Below are 20,396 nucleotides of genomic sequence, written 5' to 3'. Positions count from 1 at the left end.
GATAGGTACTTTCCTTACATAGGAGAGGGTATGCTCGGACCCATGTCCTGGCTGAGGACAGAGTGCAAGGGAAAAGGAGGCCAATTTAACGGAGCCCTGTGGCGACGTGGAAGCAGGTACCTGCACCAGCACCCAACAAGCCTGACCTCCCTTGCTGGTGGGCTGGGTGGCCCGGGCCTAGGGCGGAGGGATGGAGATGCAGAGCCTGGCCCGTACTTAGGAGGTGGAGCGGCCTGTCCTGGACAGAGAGCACTGGAGTTGGAGTCGGAAACCCAGTCCTGCCTCAGCTTCTGGCTTTCAGATCCTGAAGGGATCATTTCTCTCCTCTGCTTTCTCTGTTGGTGAGGCAAGAAGCTTGGGCCAGCCAGGTAAAATATAGATTAGAATAGAATAGAATAGAATAGAATACTTATATTTTATTGGTTATTTTTATTATATATTTTATTACATATTTTATTTTATTATATACTATATTCTATATAATCACATGATTTATATCACATATTATTTATAAGTTATATCATATATGATAATAATCGTATAATATATATGATTGCAGGTAGTATATGTAATATACATTATTATATGATATATGATATTATATTGGTGCTCTCTGGCTTTAAATTCTGTGTTTTTTATTCTATGTCAGTTTCTTCTGAGCCCCTTGGCCCCGGCCCAGCTTCTGGTCTTGGGGAACAACTCACGCAGGGAGGCCCCCACCCACCACATGAAACCTAGCAGCCGTCTTGCTCTCCCGGGGGAGGCTGGCCCCCTGGGAGGGAAACACAACTCCGAAACACAACACAACTCCGAAAGACCTGCAGGTCATGCAGGACTTTCCTTTCTGGGTGGGTGCGGAGAGGACCACACATGACCCGGAAAGCCGCCTCAAGGCCCTTCTCCCCCACCTACTTCCCCAAGGCTCCCAAGGGGCAGGGGCCGTGCCTCCCAGTCTGTCCCCGCCTCCGGCAGTCCCGCGTGCCCCTCCCAACAGCCCCCCTCCCCCGCACTTCCTCGCTCCGCCCCTCTGGCCGCTAGGTCTTTATTTAGCAGGGCGCCGATCTTTCTTACGTAAGGTGTGTCCCTGGGTTTCCTCTGCCCCGTGAGCCGGATTGGACTAGCTCCGCTGCCCCTGGAAAGCAGGGAAAGAGGCAGGCCGGGGACCTCAGTACTTGTGCCCTCTCACGGGTGCTCAAGCCAGCAAGGGGCAGGCTCCGGCAGCGACAGCGTGCACCTGCTCCGCCCTGCCTCCTCCTACCCCCCCCCCCCCCGCCTCGGGCCCCCCTTCCTCCGGCCCCCCTACCTCCGGCCCCCCTACCTCCGGCCCCTTCGAAAGGGAGGAACTCAGGGTTATCCGGGCTTGGTCGTTTCAGTCCTGACTGCCCCGAGCTCGCTAGCGGGCAGCAGGCCTGGGTTCTGGACCGTCCTGGCTTCTCCCTGTGTGACTCGGACAGGTCCTTTCCCAGAGGCCTGCATTTTTCCCATCTGCAGAATGTGAGGGCATTAGGCCAGAATGGTCATTCTCCGAATGGGGTCGCAGGAGTAGTCTCAGCAGCACCTGGGAGCTCCTTAGAAATGCAGCTTCTCAGGCCCCTCCTTGGATCCACTGAATCAGTAACACCAGGGGTTGGGATTCCAGCAATCTGTTTTAACACATCCTCCAGGTGATCCGTGTTTGAAAACCACCGCCCTAGCAGAAATCTGTGGTGGGCACCATGAGGAGCTGCGCACACCCCCTTCAGAGAGGGACTGCATCCCATTCCTGCTGCAGGGAGCACCCCCAGAAGACCGCCCTCCACTCTCAGCCCTCGTAGGGCTGGCCTGGGCTGAAGAAAACTGCCTGGGGGAAGGTCTTGCCTCCTTCCAGGGGCGTCCCACAGTAGGTGGGTGATCAACTTAGGGGTATAAATGTCTGGCCCCTCACCCCAGAGCAGGACAATGCTGAAACCCGCCCCCCCCCCCCCACCGCCGCTCCAGATTAACATACTCAGGGGCACTCAGAAACAGAGCTGGGGTCTTCACCATTTCAAGGAGCCCCGAAAATGGCGGGAGGCGTTTCAAGACAGCTGCTTGAGCAAGACGGGGGCGGATACTAGTGAGTGCAAGGTGCCCCGCCATCTTCTCCAGCGGCCCCAGCTCACACCACACCCCGTTGCACCCACAGCTCACACCTCTCTCATCGTGGAGCTCCTGGCGGGTCTGGTCCGTTCATAACCTGTTGCACCAGTGTCTACCCGAGTATGATCTTCTTCTGTATGATCTCAGCTGTGTCCCTAGCTCCTCCCTCAGCCCAGCTGCCAGCAAAGGTCCCACAAGAAGGGCAAGTGAGTCTGTGGGGGAGCAGGGCTACCAGCCTGTGGCGCTGGGGGCCGGGGGTGGCCGAGAAAGGGTCAGGGGACAGCTTGACACCAAGGCCACTTACGGGCACGAAGAGAATAGAAGGCATCCTCTTCCCTCTGCGTGGAATGCTTTACTTGTGCTAGCAATAATCACGGGGACATGTCCCGTGTCTCCAAGCAAGCTGTTCGTTCTCCAGCTCAGGCAAGACCGAACAGACATTTGGCAGAGGCCTGAGTCCGGCCTTCTGCATGCTGTTCTGCTGTGCCACCACCGAGAACACAAGTCTTTGGGCCCCAGTGACCATCAGAAAGGGAGGGGGCTTCCAACCATACAGCCAGTTACCCCGCCGACCAGCCAGCCACCTGTCCATCCGTCTGTCCATCCAAAAGAAATGTGCTGCCTTTGCTAGTCCCTCTCCTTCCTGGCCACATCTGGCCAGGTGTGCTCCACCTGGGAACTGACCAGCTCATGGGGCAAACCACGAATCGAGTCCCTGCCACAGGGTATGTTTTCACTAAGCCACTTTATGCCACCTCTGGGGCCCCCTCCCAGTCCCTCTCCCTCCCTGGCGCCACCGCTTGCCTGTGGGATGTCCAGTGTGACCTCCGGTGGCACTTCCGACAGGACTCGGAGATGAACACTGGGAAGGGGAGGAGAGGGGGAGGGATGGGGGTGGAAGGGTGTTCAGGAGATCCTGGTCCCTATTATCCATAGGGGAGTCTCCCTCCTGGAAGTAGGCAGATCCTCTAGAATCCGCACCTGAAGACACTCAGGTCTAGAGAATAAATATTTCCCCGTGGGGTTAGTTATGGAGAAAGGGGAGGGAGATAGGCTTGGGAATCCAGAAGCTCAGGGTTGTCAGGGACTCATAGGGCAGCCATCTCAGCTTCTATCTGCTGTTGGGCTTGTATCTCGTGTCCTCTCACAAGAGGTTGTGCAGCCTCTGCTGGCATACTTCCTGCGATGGGCAGCTCACTACCTTTCTAAGCAGTTCTTTCCCACTCCTTCTGTGGCTCAGGGACGCCCGCCCAGGTCCCAGTAAGCCAGGCCATTAGAACATTCGAGGGCATCCCCCCCAACCAGATACTGGGCGTTTTATGCAAACCAACTGTCACAGGGACTATTGAGTCCCTGGAATTCATTAAGCTTGATGAGAGGAGGAATGTAACCAGATATTCGTTAAATGGGGACAGAGACGGAGCTTCCTTCCATGAGTGTTTAGTTCTGGGTCTCCACCCATTTCCCCCAAATCAGCCCTGATGCCAAGTCCTCCCAGCTTCCCAGTGCTCTCCCATCCCTCCCTCCTTTGGCCCTTACTGGGATTCTGTAAGGTGGACAACCGGGCGCCTGTCTCCACCCTTCCATCTTGCTCCCCAAACCCACCGGCGCCATTTTTCTTCTCTGTGGAGGTGTGGCATGGTTTTCATGTAGTCATGCAATCAAACAACAGAGATTCGATGGGCACCCACAATGTGTCAGGCACTGTGTCGGGTGCTGGGACCACAAGGAGGCCCGAGACCCGCCTTCCAAGAGTGCAGAGACCGTAGGCAGAACCGGATGACTGAAGAGGCAGTAGGATTACGCGGCATCTATGCAACAAAGCGCCGGGCCTCGTGGGACCCAGTCTCAGCCTTTCGTGGCATCCAGTGACACATACCGCAGTCATCAGGACTAAGTAAGAGAGCAAGGCCAATCTGTATTTGTGTTACTTGAGAAAGAGCAAAGGTGATCCCATTCACAAACCCCGCCACATTATGCTCTCTGCAAAATCCCCTCACACCTGAACATGACAGCCCCTCGTGCTCCGAGACCCTCTCTCACAACTCTTCTAGACACAGGCCTAGCACTTCTCCTTCCTCTCCCCTTGTCTTCCAGCCCCCCAGCCCCTGGCCAAGGGGTCCCTGCCTCCCTCACAGGCCAGGCCAGGGGCTGCTCTGAATCAGAGGCCCCAGAAGCTAACCCGCATGGAGGAGCACAGGAAGCTTGGGTGTGGTGCCAGACGGCGGGACATGCCCCCAGCAGGACTCAGGCTGACCACGAAGCTTCTGGCAGCACTGGGTGGCACTGGGGACTGGGGACGGGCTGAGGTGCCAGGGAGGGAGGGTGTCTAGGGCCTCGGGAGTACTTTCCTATGGCTTGTCTCACCTACCGCTCACAGCCGTCCTGGGAGGGCCGCAAGGCCAGGAGCTAGCTGGCTGACCTCTCCCCAGTTCACAGACATGCAGCCCACTGGCCAAGGTCCGTGTGATAGCACTCACGGAGAGCAGCCGCGACTCGGACCACACGTTTTGGAGGACTCCAATGTGATCACAGGTCCCTGTGTGTGTCCATGCACGGAGACGTGAACATGAGCACAGTCATGCAGAGAAAGTGAGGGCTCACACTGGGGAGAATGGGGAGGGTGCTCTGGGCACCACTTAGGCAGAAATGTGGGATCCAGCCGCGTTCTTCTTGGATACACCACACTCAGCAGCTCTTACCAGGTGCATGAATAGGACAAAGTTGCCCACAGCAGGATCACTCCTCCCCTTCCCAGTGTTCATCTCGGAGGTGGGCGGGAGGTGTTGTGGGGGTCCGGAAATGCCAGCGAGGGTGGCCAAGCTGGTGAGGGCACACCGCAGACCAGTGGGCAGCGGTGGGGGGTGCGCAGTAAGGGGGGTGGAGCTTAGAAACTTGGTGCTGAATGAGAAAGAAAAAGCAAGAGAATAGACTGAGTTGTTCAAATTAAAACACATGTCCACAGAACAATAACACCATCTTGCCCGAACACAGAAGACACTCAGGAAGCACATTAGAGTGACTGTTCGGGGCTGGGGGTGGGGTATGGTGATATATGGGAATAAATGAAACGAGAGGCCTCCCAGCGAGCAGTGGTGGCAATGGGTCATGTACTGGGGGCGTCATGAACTCACGCTCCGCGCCCGAGGTTAGAAATGCTGGCGAGGATGGCACGGCAGGGAAGGTGGCTGGAACGTACCGAGAACTTCCGGCTTCGCTCACAGTCCACGCTGAGCAGCAGACAAGCCCAGGCCCCCAGGGAACACGGCTCTCCGCATAGGCCCCACCTGGGCGGGGGGGGGGGGGGGGGGGGGGGGGGGGGCAGGCAAGCAGAGGTAGTGACACAGTCTGTGCCCTCAAGAGGCCCGCAGGTCAGCACGGAAACCGGTGGAGACTCTCAAGCTGGGCCTGGGGCTTCTCGGTGTGTTCTGGAGGCTGCCCAGAGCCAAGGAGGAAGAAGGAAGAGGGTTGAGTGGGAGCATCTTGCTTTTTCCACGGACAGCCCGGTCCCTGCTGTCTACAAGGCCCTGTCGGGGGGGGTCAGGCCACTAGCCGCACAGGCGGCCGGACGCACGCCAGGCTCCATGCTTCTGTGGTCCTGCTCAGGCCTGTGTGGCAGCGAGTGGGGCTTGGGGCAGGGCTGCAACAAATCCTACCTGTCAGGGAAGGGGGGCTGCAGAGGGGGCAGCTGGCCTTCCGGGCGTGGAAAGGCCCCTCAGGCTCTGAGAATGCAAGGTGCTTGGTGAGGCTGCCGAATGTCCGTCCACTCGATGTGTCCTGCGGGGCAGCTCCACCAGGCCTCCCCAGCTGGGGGCTCCAGACCCGTGGGGCATGGGTCTGTCTACAGGTGGCTCTGCCTGGGAGGTTCTTTGGAAGACAGTCGCATAAGCCAAACCTAAGACAAGGCTTCAGCTGTCATTGCTATTGGGGGACCACACGCAGAGGGGCTGGGGCTCGTGGATGGCACTGAGTCTCTCTGGATTGAAATTTCTCCCATAGTTTGTCTGCATCCCTCCCGTTGCCTGTTCAGACTGGGGGGAAAGTGTACTAACCGTACCTTGTGAGCGAGTCTCCGTTTGAATGGTCATAAATTCCAAGCTGGTGACTGATGAGTGGAGGTGTGGAGGTCTTGTGTTGGGTTTAGACTCCCTGCCACACGCACGCGTGAACACAGATGGATGCATACAAGTGTGTGTGCCAGGGGCAGGGGGCGCTGCTTGGAGAGCTAGTCCAACCCCCGACGCCCTTGTTTACAGATCCAGACACTGAGCCCAGAGAGAGAAGGGTTTATCCCAGGACCCCTAACCTCCTGGACATACCCAGGCCTCTCCAGAGTGAGTGGCTCACAAAAAAATCAGACCACCTACAAGCAAGCGTCTGGTCATCCACTGGGCTGAGGGAGGTGCCACCAACCCATTTAATGTGCCCCAAATGGCTGTCGTTTATTATTTAAAAAGAATATTTTAAGTAGTAACTCTAAGAATCCCTTGCATCTCTGTATTATTTCCCTGCTTACCAAGCCCTTACACATCTCCTTCTTCCTACAACACTCCTTTGACGGAGCTCTCGTTACCAGTGTCTCGAGGTGGAGAAAGAGGTGGCCTTGGTTGTTCAAGATTGCCCAGGTGGTGAGGGCTGACCATGGATTCAAAGGCAGTCCTCTAGGCGTGAGGTTCTCTCTACCACACCACCCTGCTTGCTCGGAAATTTCTGCTTGCCCTGCCAAACTCCACCCGCAGCCAAACCTCTGGGCTTTGCATGTGGATTTCAGCCAGAAGGTCTTAGAATGAACCGAGGTTTGCCCTTAGTCAAAGCAGGTGTTGTGAGGCACAGCGAACTTGCTCCCGTGGCCCACAAACCGCTGCTGTGCTCTGGCTGGAGGCCCACTGACCCAGGACACCGCTCTGGGGCCGGAGGAGATGCTATGGGAAGGGGTGCGTAGTTAGGCTGTGACACACACAAGAATAAATCTCTCCGCCAGGCCCTCAAGCTTTCCAAAGGCCATTATCATTTGTGTACACACACGAGATGATAGAATCAGAAACGAAAGCAGAGGCTAGAGATGCTATTATTAGGTCACTTTTATTCAGAGAACTAGGGCATCCATAGGGAAAGTTGAAAACCCAGAGCCTACTCGGCCGAGATTATGTTTTCTTACAGGTGATGGTAACCATGGTCAGCATGAGCTGTAGAGTAGCCAGGACGATACTTGCCTGTAACTGGGGGGGGGAGGCGGATGGCAGTGGCTACAGTTTTATAGCATTTATGATTACAAAAGTAATTAATATTCAGAAATATCGAAATAAATACAGATGAAGATAGAAAGCACCTTAATCCTTCCTAGTACCCAGAAATGTTCTTTTCAGACTTCTGTTTCACTCATTCCTATAGGCTTATGCAATGCAGTGAAAGTTTTCATCAGGCAAAGGAAACACAGCACAATTAGTCATGTTTGCACTGCATCGATTATAACAGGATTCCAATGAGGAACCAGCCGTCTAAGAGCTGTCCAGAAGTTGTACCCATTGGCTTTGCTGGGCCGGCTGGATTTCCTGTTGAGCGTTATCTTGCTGTTCACCAAGGCCACTGGCGACAGAGGAGGGGAAGCTCCTGAGGAGGTGATCTCAGTGGTAAAGGAGGAGATTTGGTTTGGCTTTTGCCCATTTTGATCAACAAGTTCATTGTTTTTTCTTTGCACTAACAAAGGACTCTCGTAGCTACAGAAACCCTTGAATTATTGAAATTAATGTCGGAAAAATACCTTTTGTTATTACGAGTCTAAAATTCCCTAGCATTTTACCCACTTTTTCACATTAAAAAAAATTTTTAATGTGGTGTTTGAAACATATGTCTTTTTAGGATTTGAACTAATTAAATATAGTGAAACAGGCTCTCTTTTTACATATATGCATACACACAAATATATAATTTTTAAAATAAAGTAGGGATCATACTGTACATATAATGTTATATTTTGCCTTCTTTACTTAACAGCACATTGTAAGCATTTCCCAAGGCATTAAATATTCTTGAAAAATACGATTTTAATGCCTAAACTATTTTATTATATGGATGTAACATAATTTATCCACTCCCCTAGTCAACATTTTAAGTTGATCTCAGTTGTTTTCTATTTAAAACAACTGGTGTGATAATGACTCTCTATCCACATCTCTAGTTATTTTCTTACAATAAACTTGAAAACCGGAATCACCTTCATGAGGTTTTCGTGAGCATCATCAGTTGTGCATAAACCCCCAATACAATGCTCGGCGCACAGCAGGTGTTCAACAACTAGCAGCTATAAATAGGAAACCAAGCACCTAGGAGAACAGACCAATTCTGCTGGAGCACAGGCAGGAGAGAGACGTGCTCCGTTTGGTCAGGGGATGATGTAACCGGACAGTCTGGAGTAAGGAGGGAAGGGGCTGTTCTTGCTTCCAGGAGATGATTCTCTAGTGACCCCGATACGACCCGGCTGCCCTCCCCGTCCCCATGGCCGGGGAGCACGCTAAGCTCCGTCATGTGGACGGCGGGGGGTGGGAGGGCTCTGAATAACACTGACTGCACTCTTTTTTTTTTTTTTAAGATTATTTTTATTTGAGAGAGAATGAGAGAGAGCACATGAGAGGGGTTAGGGTCAGAGGGAGAAGCAGACTCCCTGCCGAGCAGGGAGCCCGATGCGGGACTCGATCCAGGGACTCCAGGATCATGACCTGAGCCAAAGGCAGTCGCTTTAACCAACTGAGCCACCCAGGCGCCCCTGACTGCACTCTTGATTCAGAACCTCCAGGGAGCAGTAAACCATGATCGGAGAAGAAACAACGTTAATCATTGTGTTCTCAAAGCTTGTTTATTAGCTATTCTCACTCATGGTGAAGAGAAATAAAAAAGTGAATGAAATGGAAATCAAAGGAGATGAAAATCCAACCACAGTTCTTCCCCGAGGACCTCTGCTGAACTAGACAAAATGCACCATCAGGGGCTTCGTGTCTGCATCTTACAAGGGAACTCATTCAGAGAAGAACCTAATTTCTTCGAAGGAACAGGGTCTAATATGATGCAATAAGAAAAATCACAGGATGAGGTTTTAAACAGAGACTGAATGCCTATCAGTCTACGAGGGACCCCCCTTCGGAGCCACCCGGTTATGCGCAGAAACTGAGGGGCTCCTCTTTGGAATGCATCTTCCCCATCCAGATGACTCTATCACCTGTCCCTGGGGGTGGCCGAGCTCTGTTCTTTGATGGCGGATCTGACTTCCGAGCACCGTCTGGTCACCTGAAGCCGGCTGGGATGAAGGAGGGATAATGAGGTTCTGGGATGCGGCTGGGAGCGAGAAGCTGGGGAAGCTATAGTAATGAGGCCGGGTTTCTCAGGTGGGCCGCGGCTGGCCCTGCAGACGCTCCCCGAGCCGGTGGTGACCTTCACACCCTGACCAGGCAATGTGGGCATGGTGGGAACAAGCACACAGCCTCCTAGGGTGCGCGTGTGGAAGGTGGGCATTCACTGGATGCTTCAACTTGGGGCCGGCTGTGAAAACCCCAGCTCACTCGTTCAGCGCTCCCTGGGAGCCCTAGCAGTACTGTTTGTTCTTTCTGGCAAAAGGGAAGCTTGTCAATTTAAAATAAATTTATATTTGGTCTAAGAAATGCCAGTGCTTAAAAGGATTTCCATTGTTTGGGGGCTGAGGGCACGAAGGGCTATTGTCTTTCCTTTCTCCTCTTTACGCGCCTGTTTCCAAGCCCCCTGGAAGATGTCTATGTGTTGGCCCTCCACGATGCCCGGCCCCCCGGAGAGAAAGGGCCCCGAGCACCAGCAACGCATAGGCCAGTCCTCACTGGGCGGGACAGCGGCAGCACCTCGTCCGGAAGCACATCCCCACAGAGGTTCGGACGCCAGCCTGGGGCCGGTAGCAGGGGTGCCCCTTGGGCTCCCCCGGAGACCCGAGGGCACGGCAGACAGGGATGCACCTAGGCGTCCGGGATGGGGGTGTTGCAGTTCCCATGGTAGATCTTGATGTGGCCCTCACACCGGAAGTAAGCCTCAAAGACGTCACTGTAGCCGTGGTCCCTCCACCAGGTGCAAAGCTGCCGGTTCCAGGTGCAGTCCAGCACGTGGAAGAGCTCGGGGTGCTCCATGCCGATCATGGTGAAGAAGTCCTGGTCCCCGAGGTGGCCGCGGAAGCGGTACTTGTCGGCCAGCTGCTGCACCTGTGCCGGCTCCAGCAGGCGGCCGTAGAGGGCGGACTGGCGCATGGCCTCCAGGTTCAGCAGCATCACGCCGCTGTTGAAGCCAGGCAGCCCCTCGGGGGGAGGGCCCCCAACCCGCGTCTTGGGGTTCTCGTGGCGGAACTGCCAGAATGTGTGCCTGGGAAGGGGAAAGAGAGCAGATTTCACCGGGTTTGTGCGGGTAAAACAGTCTGCCGGCCCTATTCTCCTGGGCCTTCACAACCAGCCTGGAGAGAGATGCCATTTTCACTCCAGTTTTACTGCTCTGAGGACTGGGAGGGTCTTAGGTTCGGAATCGGCATCACACCACCAGAAAGTGGCACAACTGCACTCAGACGCAGGCCTCCTGACTCCAAGCCTCACGGTCTTCCCATATCCTCTGCTCCTTCAGGAATGCAACATTGCTAACGTTTGTATAGGACTCAGCAAGCAGCAGGCACTGCACAAAATCAGCTTATTTCCTCCCCCACCATAGCCTATGAGACAGGTGCTCTCTGGGATGGTCTGTCACTTCCCAGCGGAGGAAGATGATACACAGAGAGGTTCTGTAGCTTGCCTGAAGTCACACAGCTAATGAGTATGCAGTTACAGAACCAGGGACTAAACCCAGGCATCTGGCTCCAGAGTCTACTTTTTAAGATGGCAACAATCCTGGTAGAACTTTCTATCCCCTTGTCTTTGTGATCTTTTTTTTAAAAAAGATTTTATTTATTTATTTGGCAGAGAGAGAGAGAGAGAGAGCAAGCAGGCAGAGGGAGAGAGAGAAGCAGACTCCCCGCTGAGCAGGGAGCCCAACATGGGGCTCGATCCCAGGACCCTGGGATCATGACCTGAGCCGAAGACAGATGCTTAACCGACTGAGCCACCCAGGCGCTCCTGTCTTTGTGATCTTGAAAAGGAGAGGAGAGAGGTGGGGGAAGCGCTTCTGAGCAGTGATCTCGTAAAGCAGTAGAAAACTATATGCAGGCTAAAATAAACTGGGTTTCCGCTTTAGAACAAGCTTCATTTATTAAGGCCCAAGCCCCGCACTTCTGAAAGGCTGGACAGGGACAGGGGTTTGAGGCCTGAAACACACGCGTGGGTTAGGGTGAAAAGCAGCTGAGGAACAGCCAGGTAGAATTATGGCTATTTTAGAGGGAATGTCTCCTCAGTCTTCTCTCAAGGCAGATTTAGAAATCTGATCTAGGTCTACAGTTCATGGGGTGTTAGCGCCAGAGGGACCCTTCCAGGTCTTCTATCCAAATGCTTCCATTTGGAGAAGGGGAGACAGATTGAGAAACCTCCTTGTGGGTGACATGGTCAGAGCACCAGCCACTCTGTTCTCCAACCTCCTTAAGCTCCTGTGCAAGTTCCCGTGCACGCTGCTGGGGTGGGGCACAGCAGGACGCAGAGGGGGGCCTGGGCTCCATGTCCCCAGAGGAGCCTGCGGCCTACAGGACAGCAGGGAGATGGCAGGCCCTTTGTTGAGGGCAAGGGACAGGAGCGTAGTCCACATCACACCACATCCCACCTATTTTTACCAGCTCTGCCCCTTCCCTCGACAGTCCTCGGGATGGGGGATGCATCGGGGCAAACCAAGTCTGCCCCCAGCCTGGAAGTGCCACCCCCTGAGCCTCCCAGAGGTCGCTCCCCCAACCAGTTACAGGGCAGGATCTGTGTGGTGAAGCGGCCAGTGCAGGGGAAAGAAGAGCAGACCCCACGGCGGCCATAGAGATCCATTTCCCAGTTCCCACACACTGCTCTGTGTCTGGGAATCAGAGAGACCTTCCTTGAGGTCTCATGTATCATCACAAAGGGCACCGAGAGTCTGATCCTGGTGAGGGGAAAAGCATTCCCTCTGGACATTCTGACAAGTGGAATAACAGATCTGTTGTTTGAATTTTGCCGTAATTGGACTGTGAGTGGAACAAGCTCTGGCGCCTGCTTGGTGATAACAACCTTGGCAAAAATAAGCTCCCAGAGCACGCGGAGATGCTGGAGTCCTTCTAGCCACGAAAGCCTGCAGTGATGGGATCACAGGGGCACTGGAATGTGCTCTGGCAACTTGGTCCATTTTACCGTATTTCTTCCAAATGGTTACCTTCGGGTCCAGGCTGCAAGCCACTAACATTCTACCAAATGAATCTGGGCCACCACAGCATGGGAGAGGAGGGGTCCTCCAACCAGGAGGACAGGAGTTTTACTGGCAAGGCATGGATTCAGGCTTCGGGGAGAGAGGAGAAGCATTCACCAGGGAGGGGAGGAGCGGGAGAGGAGACGTCTGGAGTAGACAGGCAGGGCCGGGCCTGTGGAGGCCCTGGACACCACGAGGCCATCATCCTCCTTCCGTTCTTCCCCCAGGTCTCGTCTCTCCCCTTCCCAGAGGACCAGGGGAGGGCGAACAGGGTGCAGGCTGGTGGTCAAGTCCGCCCTCCCCGATCTGTGAGGCCTCTCCAGAACCTCAGCACCTCGCATGGCGCCCACACGGCGGGGCCTTCAGGACATGAAATTACTTGACAAGGAATGATGGAAAGGTCGGTGTGGCTCAGGCCACGTAGCCTTCGGTGTCGTCTGGAACCGGGGGGAGGGGGCCAGGAAAATATCAGGACACAAAGCTGCAGCTGCAGATGGAAAGCGAGCCGCTACACTGAGCACTCGAGCCCCCAGGGCCACATTTCTCCGGCGTGGTGAAGGGCAGGGGACCACGAGAGGGTGCTCAGCGCTTTTCAAAGGGCTCAGTATGGTCTCTACTCTTGAGCAAGCTAGGGAGTGGAGAGGTCATCTGCAGCCCTGCGGTACTCCACGGAGCTTCCCTGTCTCTACCAGACTGACCTGCTACCGAACTTGCTGGGCTCAGGACAGCAGGGCCAGAGGCAGAGACAGAAAAACGAGCACCCTTCCAGGTGGAGCCCATAACCCAGGTGGCTCTTTGGGAAGCTCATGCCTAGCCCTGCTGTTGCTATCGGCACAAAGAGGCATTTTATAACAAAGCCAGAGAGAACCAGGTCTAGGACATCAGCACATTATGATTTGTAAGGAGAAGCGAAGGAGGGACAGGAAATTGGAAACGCAAGCCGCCCAGGATGTCTGCTGAAGCAGAAAAACAGCCTGAAAGTGAACCAGTGATTCCCTAAGTACAAAATTATTTCCAGGGTGCCCTTGTTTAAAGCATGCCTACTGCTTCAAAATGAACCCAGACAGACAGAGCAGCCACTTGGAGGAGAGGTGGGTTTTCCTGGCCTCCGTGTCAGCTGGTTTGTGTGGAAGAACCACACCGGCCTTGGGATGGAGAGAAGGACACAGAGACGTTGAGGGACTGGAGCTCACAAGCGCGGGCCCTGATCCCACGTGTACGGGCCGAACGGGGTGGTCTGGCCGGGTCCTCAGCTGCCGCAGCACGGCAAGCATGGCAGAGCCCTCTTCCGTTCCCCACCTCTGCTCCTGGGCAGTGCGGGGACGTCACGGCCCGCATTCTCACAGGGACGGAATAGAGGTCCCCGGTGCATCAGGGGCAGGCCCAACTTGAACGCGAGGGCTCTGGTCTCTAAAGTCCCTTTCGTCTTAGCCTCAGATTCCATGAGCTAAGGTTCCCGGGAGCAGCACTTGGATTTCAATCTAATTTCTGAAGTTGGCTGACACTGCCAAGGCCACGGCCTCTGGGGACCTGGCTGGCAGGTGAGGCAGAAGCTGCTGGTGCCTCGCTGGGAGGGGGTCAGACCCAAGAGCCTCTCTGAGGGGGGTCAGAGAGGGCCCCAGACCCTCACCTTCCTCACAGGGCCTGGGGCTGATGATATATATTCACAGGGCACTGCCAGAGGAATGTGCTGAGGCTGCAGGAGCCTCTGTATGAATGCAGGTATCTGGTTCTGAGTCCTGGAGCTTCCAGAAGTTTCTCAGATTAAGCTCCAAGCCCACAGTCCACCAAGTTGCCCTGACTCATCCTGGCCTTGGGCCTCTGCAGAGGCTTGTCTCCATCCTCCACTGTCACCTGGAGACACACATTAGAGGGGACAGGATTTCTTCTTCTTCAGAAATAACTTCAAATGCGAAACAAGCCCTCGTGGAGGCAGTCCACTGTAAATACTGAGTCTTTCCAGAAATCAATGAGGCTTGTTGGGAAAACACAAATTAAGAACCTTCAAGTACATTCTTCCAGGTATGGGCAATGAATTTCCTAAATTTATTCTATTGAGTATGCCCTAACTAATACTCATTAAAAAAGACTATTAAAAACGAGTACACTAGTTTTCATGAAGAAAATCCATCTTTACGGAAAGAGGTATTTGAAATCATTTTGAAAAGCTAAGTCATTTCCTCCCTTCAAGTCTTTCCCTGATGATCATTGCCAAGGTCACTCCAACAAGTCTCTCAGCTAGAGAGCCTGGCCAGAGGACCTGGGAAAGAACGCATGTTGTCATGAATAACCCTTTCTCCTCCCACCCACCCCAATCACAGACCCTCCTGCCCCCCTATCTTTCCATGATTTTCTCCTGGGCTGGCCTGTCTTGGATCCTAAGGCTCAGAATTTTCCACTTTCACTTCCGAGAGGGTTGAGAAGAAAGATGGGAACACAACAACGAGCCTGGGCAATCCGCATCAGGCTCACTAAGAAGGTTCTAGAAGCCCGTGCTGACTGAGGCTGAGTTCAAGCTGCTGAGGCAGAGAGGGCTCCATTTTCTGAGGTTCCGAAGGACAGCGTCATGTGTGGCACTTCTCCCTGTGGCTTACCCCTCGAGTGTGCATCAGAGTCAAGTGCAAAGTCACCAATGAGCAAGCAAAGCTGGGCCTCTTCCCAGAGGAAGCACGCCATCTGGATGCTGTCTAATCAGTGAAGGCTGGAATCAGGAAACACTACTCCCTTTATGCCCATGCTTGTCGCCCAGGACCAATTAGCTCTTGTTTGACTTGGAAGGGACCCTGTTTTCCAGTCCTTTGAGAGGAAAGGCCAGGAGTGAAGAGCAGTGCTCAGTAGCTCAGTGTTCCATCCACCCCAGGGCCTGCGAAGTGACCAGGGGACAGTTCTGGGTGATGTGGGGCTGATTTCGGAGCAAGGACAGTGTCTCTCGTTCCTGCCTTGAGCTGAAGTTCTGGGAGACGGGCACAGACTCTCCAGTTCTTTAGGGGAACCACGGCCCTGTGGTATCAACCTGGAGATGACATAGACTGCTGACACTGTGAGGCTTTAAACGGCCATTTCTGGGGCACCTGGGTGGCTCAGTCGTTAAGCGTCTGCCTTGGGGCTCCCCGTTGGGCAGGAAGCCTGCTTCTCCCTCTCCCACTCCCCCTGCTTATGTTCCCTCTCTTGCTCTATCTCTCTCTGTCAAATAAATAAATAAAATATTTAAAAAATAATAATAAACGGCCATTTCCCTAGGGCGTTCCTCGCTGTCAGGAGTCACAGTTGCCCCTCAGCAGGATCTCTTGCTAGCAAGTCAGGTCCCTAGTTCTGCTGGACAGAAACGTTCCCGAAGCCAGTGGTGGCAGGACCAGGATGAGAGGGGTCCCTCCTGGAACCACAGGCTACCAGAACCTAAAGACTCAGGGAGATTCTTAGTTCACCTGCCTATTTTACAAATGAGGACACTGAGGCTCGGAAATTGTTCTGCCTGGAGTCACACCACTGAAAAGGCAACCCCCAATCCCAGACCGATGATTTTGCTTTCCCACAAATGCCTCTGCTCAGAGAAGGTGACTGTTCTCTCCCACCACTCAACAAGCCCTGTGCCAGGTGAGACCGTGCCACTTAGTGCCAAGCTTTCGGGAGGCAGAGTTCATGCTTTCCCATCTGGCAGGGACTAGCTCCTCCAGGCTTAACACGCCTGCACCTGGAAGGGGAGCTGGGCCCCCAAGTGGCTGACGGGGCTTTGGCTGGGGGCAGCGGGTGGAAGGCGTCTGCTTGCCCTTGTTTGCAGGACCTCAAAAGAAATGTGCTTGCTTTCAAACACCAGCCCTGTTTGCAGGCCAGCAACTGAGTTTCCAACCACAATATGCCCAGAACTGAGAGAGGACAACAGGTAAGGGTTGAGGCAGGGGGCACGTGGGCAGAGCTGGGGGTGTTGGAACGAGGTAGCCTGGCAGGAGAGCAGAGGACTTCTGGGGGTACTGAGACCCAAAAGAGACTCCCCAGAGATGAGGGGGCAGGGGAGGCACACTGCAGGGATTTCCTCAAGGCCCTCCTCCAGAAGGAACCAGAAGCACCAGAGTCCCCCGTTCACCCCTCCCTGCACCAGAAGCTGCCAAGCTTCCTACTTTGCAAACTGGTATCTCTGTACTGCCCGCCCCAGTCTGAGAGAATGAGGGCTCATGGAAGTAAGATGAGCTGAGGAAGGTCTGGGGGTGAAGAGGAGGGAGAAAGGGGTTAACATCTGCTGAGTCTGTGTTTTCTGAATGCTGTGTTGGAGCCTTTAGCTGGAGGAGGGGCGGGGGGGGGTCACAACAGGGCACTGGGGTAGCTATTAATTACAAATTTTCTAGAGAGCTGACCTGGACACTGGGCTCTTCATTCTTTTTTTTTTTTTTTTTTTAAGATTTTATTTATTTATTTGACAGAGAGAGACACAGCGAGAGAGGGAACACAAGCAGGGGGAGTGGGAGAGGGAGAAGCAGGCTTCCTGCACAGCAGGCAGCCCGATGCAGGGCTCGATCCCAGGACCCTGGGATCATGACCTGAGCCGAAGGCAGACGCTTAACGACTGAGCCACCCAGGCGCCCCTGGGCTCTTCATTCTTATCTACTAGACCACTGAGCTCTCTACATCTGTCTGCTGGGGCATCACAGACTACGTGGGGGGCTTGAACAACATAAATTTTTCTTCCTCTGCTCTGAAGGCTGCAAGTCTGAGATCAAGGTGTCGGTGGCAGGGTTGGTTCCTTCTGAGGGCTAAGGAAGAACCTGTTCTGTGTCTCTCTCCAACCTCTGGGGGTTGGTTGGCAACCTTTGGCTTCCTTTTAGAAGCATCACCCCAATATCTGCCTTCATCTTCACATAGCATTCTCCCTGTTTGTGTGTCTGTGTTCAAATCTCCACCCCGTTTTTTAAAACATTTTATTTATTTATTTATTTATTTATTTATTTATTTATTTGAGAGAGAGAGAGAGCATGGGAGAAGCAGGCTCCCCGGTGAGCAGGGAGCCCGATGCAGGGCTCGATCCCAGGACCTTGGGATCATGACCTGAGTCGAAGGCAGACACTTAACCAATTGAGCCATGCAGACACCCTCAAATCTCCCCTTTTTAAGATACTAGTCATACTGGGCTAGGGGGCCTACCTACTCCAGTGTGACCTCATCTTAACTAATTACATCTGTGACAAACCTATTTCCAAATAAGGTCACAGTCTGAGGGCCTGGGAATTAGGACTTCAGCATCTGAACGGGGGGGGGACGGGGCACACAATTGGCCCATAACACTCTAATGATGAAGACAAAGGGAAATAGCACACAGCTTATCTTCACCTGTGTTCTCACTGTCAAGACTATGAGGGCACCTGTGGAGTCTAGAGCTGCCCTCAGCAAATTCCCTGACCCCCGCCATCCCCAATGGGCTGAGACAGACAGTCATGACAGGCTGGGTCGCATCTGTCCAGGAGGGTCACAGAAGGAGGGTAGGTGTCTTTAGCGGGACATGCAGGCTACCGAGCAAAGCAGAGGGATTCAGAAATGTGGGTGTAGGGATGGGGGTGGGGGGTAAGAGGTGACGCAATACCGGTCAGCCTGCAGAAAGATGCCCAAAAATCCACCCTGCGGTATCTCCTCCAGTTCTTAGTGAGACATGTAGGAGCACCAGACAGCACTCGGAGTGGAGAGAATAATCAATCAGCGGTCACCCAAATATTGAATGGAGCACCTATCAGACTCAACCGATACAATGGCAAGTAGAACATTCCTGCCCTCAAGAAACTGGTGGTCAAGCAAGGAGAGGAGACCCTGACACGAGCACACCAACAGTGTCCATCGTGCAAGGAAGGGGTCTACATCTGGACTCAGGAGGCCAGGGGTAAGGGCAAGCTGTACAAGCCCCCGGGCCTCTCAGGGCCTTGGTTTGCCCAGCGCTAACATGGGGATGGGGGTGAGACACCCACAGGGCTATGATGGGTCTCCAGGAGCACACGGGTGCGTGAACCCTGCCAAGCGCCAGGCCCACGAGGGGTGGCCCTAACTGGCACAGAAGGGCAGAGCCCCACCATGCCCGGGCTCCTCTCATGGTGTAGTACCTCCTCTCTGTAGTACCTCAGAGAGCAGCCCTCATCCACCTAGCCAGCCAGAAAACCATCTGGAGGCTTCTGTTCCGACATGGCTTCCTGCCTCAATGAAGTCTGGAATAAAGGTGACCAGCGCTGTCTGGCTCATGCCCAAAGCTGCACCAGCTATGACCGACCATCTCCGTAAAACCCGGCACAGCAGTGGATCAGGGAGGGTGGACAGCCCTGCCAGGAAGGCCTCTGACCTGCCACAAGATGGCCCGACCAATTCTGAGCCTGGCGGCCCTCCAAACACCCACAGTCCTCCTTTCCCCCGGAGACCTCTGGAAGGACAGCTGCTTGGTGTGAGGTCTCCCATGGCATGGCACAGTCAGGGCCCCGAGGCTTCCCATTCCCCCGTGTCCACAGGAGGGTGGGATGCCCTTCTCTGAGTTACCAGTCCTCTTCTCACGTCTCCGGCCCGCCCACCACTGCCCACGCCCAGCCTGCAGGGACATCTCGGCCACACGGGCTTCCTCCCACACCTGCTGCCCCAGAGCTGTGAACACAGGTGTGTGGGCTGGGGGACTTGTGGTCACTCAATCTGACAAACAGCTCCCGAGCGTGCTGTGCCTGAACTGGGCTAGGCCCTGGAGGGCTGCATGGGGAGGGCCCGGGGAGGGACAAGGGACAGATGATGGAGGAAGAGGCACTGGAGGCTTCAAGCAGGCAGATGGAGCTCTGAGGGGCTTCATGCCTGGGGTGTGACAGGGACAGTGGACACTAGCAGCCAAGGCAAGCCTAGGAGGATAAAAAGGGGAGTGACCCGCTCAGTCTTGAGCAGATGTCAGCAAGAATAGTGGTTGGGGACAGGTCACAGGCAGCGGCACAAAGCAAGCATGACAGAATTCTGGGGAGTTCCAACATTTAGGGGATGGAAGAAGAGGAGCCGGGAAATGCACTCTCAATAATTTCAATGACAGTAATGATGGCCTCACCATGGCCTCACGGTTCTTCAAACCCCACCTGAGCTACCTACCCACTTGGCTCTCCCTCCGTGAACCTTGCCATCAGAAGGCGCTCTGCTCCAGGGATGGGGAACTGCGATAGGTCCCCTCTGACTGCATCGTCCTGCGCGTCCCCCCGCAGAACCAGCTTGCCGGCCCCTGGAGAGCCTCTGGGGGTCCACCTCCCCCTATTCTCTAGATAGTCTCCCCTGGATCTTCCTGGCTCCCCACCCACTCTGAACTCTGCCCCCATTACCTCACTGCACATGAGAATATGGACAGTATTGAAAGCTGCAAAGGAAGGGAACTTGGAAATGCTACAGGAGACTACAGACCTCTGACAGAGGTGAGTGACAGAGACTAAGGAGCTGGGCACTTAGCACGGAGTAAGACATGGATAGGGGGGATATCTATATGCCCAGGGAAAGGAATGTGCATGCCAGACTAAAGAGGTAAGAAATACAGGGTGAGTGGCAGGGTGGGTACTTTGAGGAATGATAACCATGATGATGGCTAATACTTAGTGAGCATTTACTATGTGTCAGACCCTGTTTTAAGTCCTAATTTAATGTTTGTAACAAACAAACGAGGTAAGTAGTATTCTCTCCATGTTACAGATGAGCAAAGTATGGTAGGGGGATACGAACCATTTGCCCATGGTCACAGGAGCCAGGCAGAAGAGTTTACCAAGAAGAGGGAAATCCCAGGACACATCTGAGACTAGAGAAAGGACATAATGAGAAGATAGAGGTTCTGAAGTGGGAATCAGGGACACTGAGAAAGGTCATTTAGGGTGAAGTCTAAATCTTGGGAAGGTTAGGAGGTAAAGTCATTTATGGAGACAGAGGGACTTGGGTACCAATAAGGGTTTGAGAAAGAGAAA

The 20,396-nt window shown here is 54.0% G+C and overlaps 1 protein-coding gene across 1 annotated transcript in view; it reads right to left on the bottom strand.

The window, feature by feature from the left end:
• Positions 1-8,877: 8,877 nt before the first annotated feature.
• The window catches only part of XXYLT1 (xyloside xylosyltransferase 1), a 162,705-nt gene continuing 151,186 nt past the window's right edge, over positions 8,878-20,396 (bottom strand). The window contains exon 4 of the mRNA XM_021692526.1: positions 8,878-10,488. Within this exon, the coding sequence (XP_021548201.1) occupies positions 10,092-10,488 (397 nt within the window). The 3' untranslated portion in view covers positions 8,878-10,091. The remainder of the gene's footprint in view (positions 10,489-20,396) is intronic.

Source organism: Neomonachus schauinslandi, chromosome 1 (genome assembly GCF_002201575.2).
Source record: "Neomonachus schauinslandi chromosome 1, ASM220157v2, whole genome shotgun sequence".
In the NCBI taxonomy this organism is placed as follows: Eukaryota; Metazoa; Chordata; class Mammalia; order Carnivora; family Phocidae; genus Neomonachus; species Neomonachus schauinslandi.
Note: the sequence above shows the minus strand (reverse complement) of the source record. Positions and strands in the feature narration are given on the sequence as shown.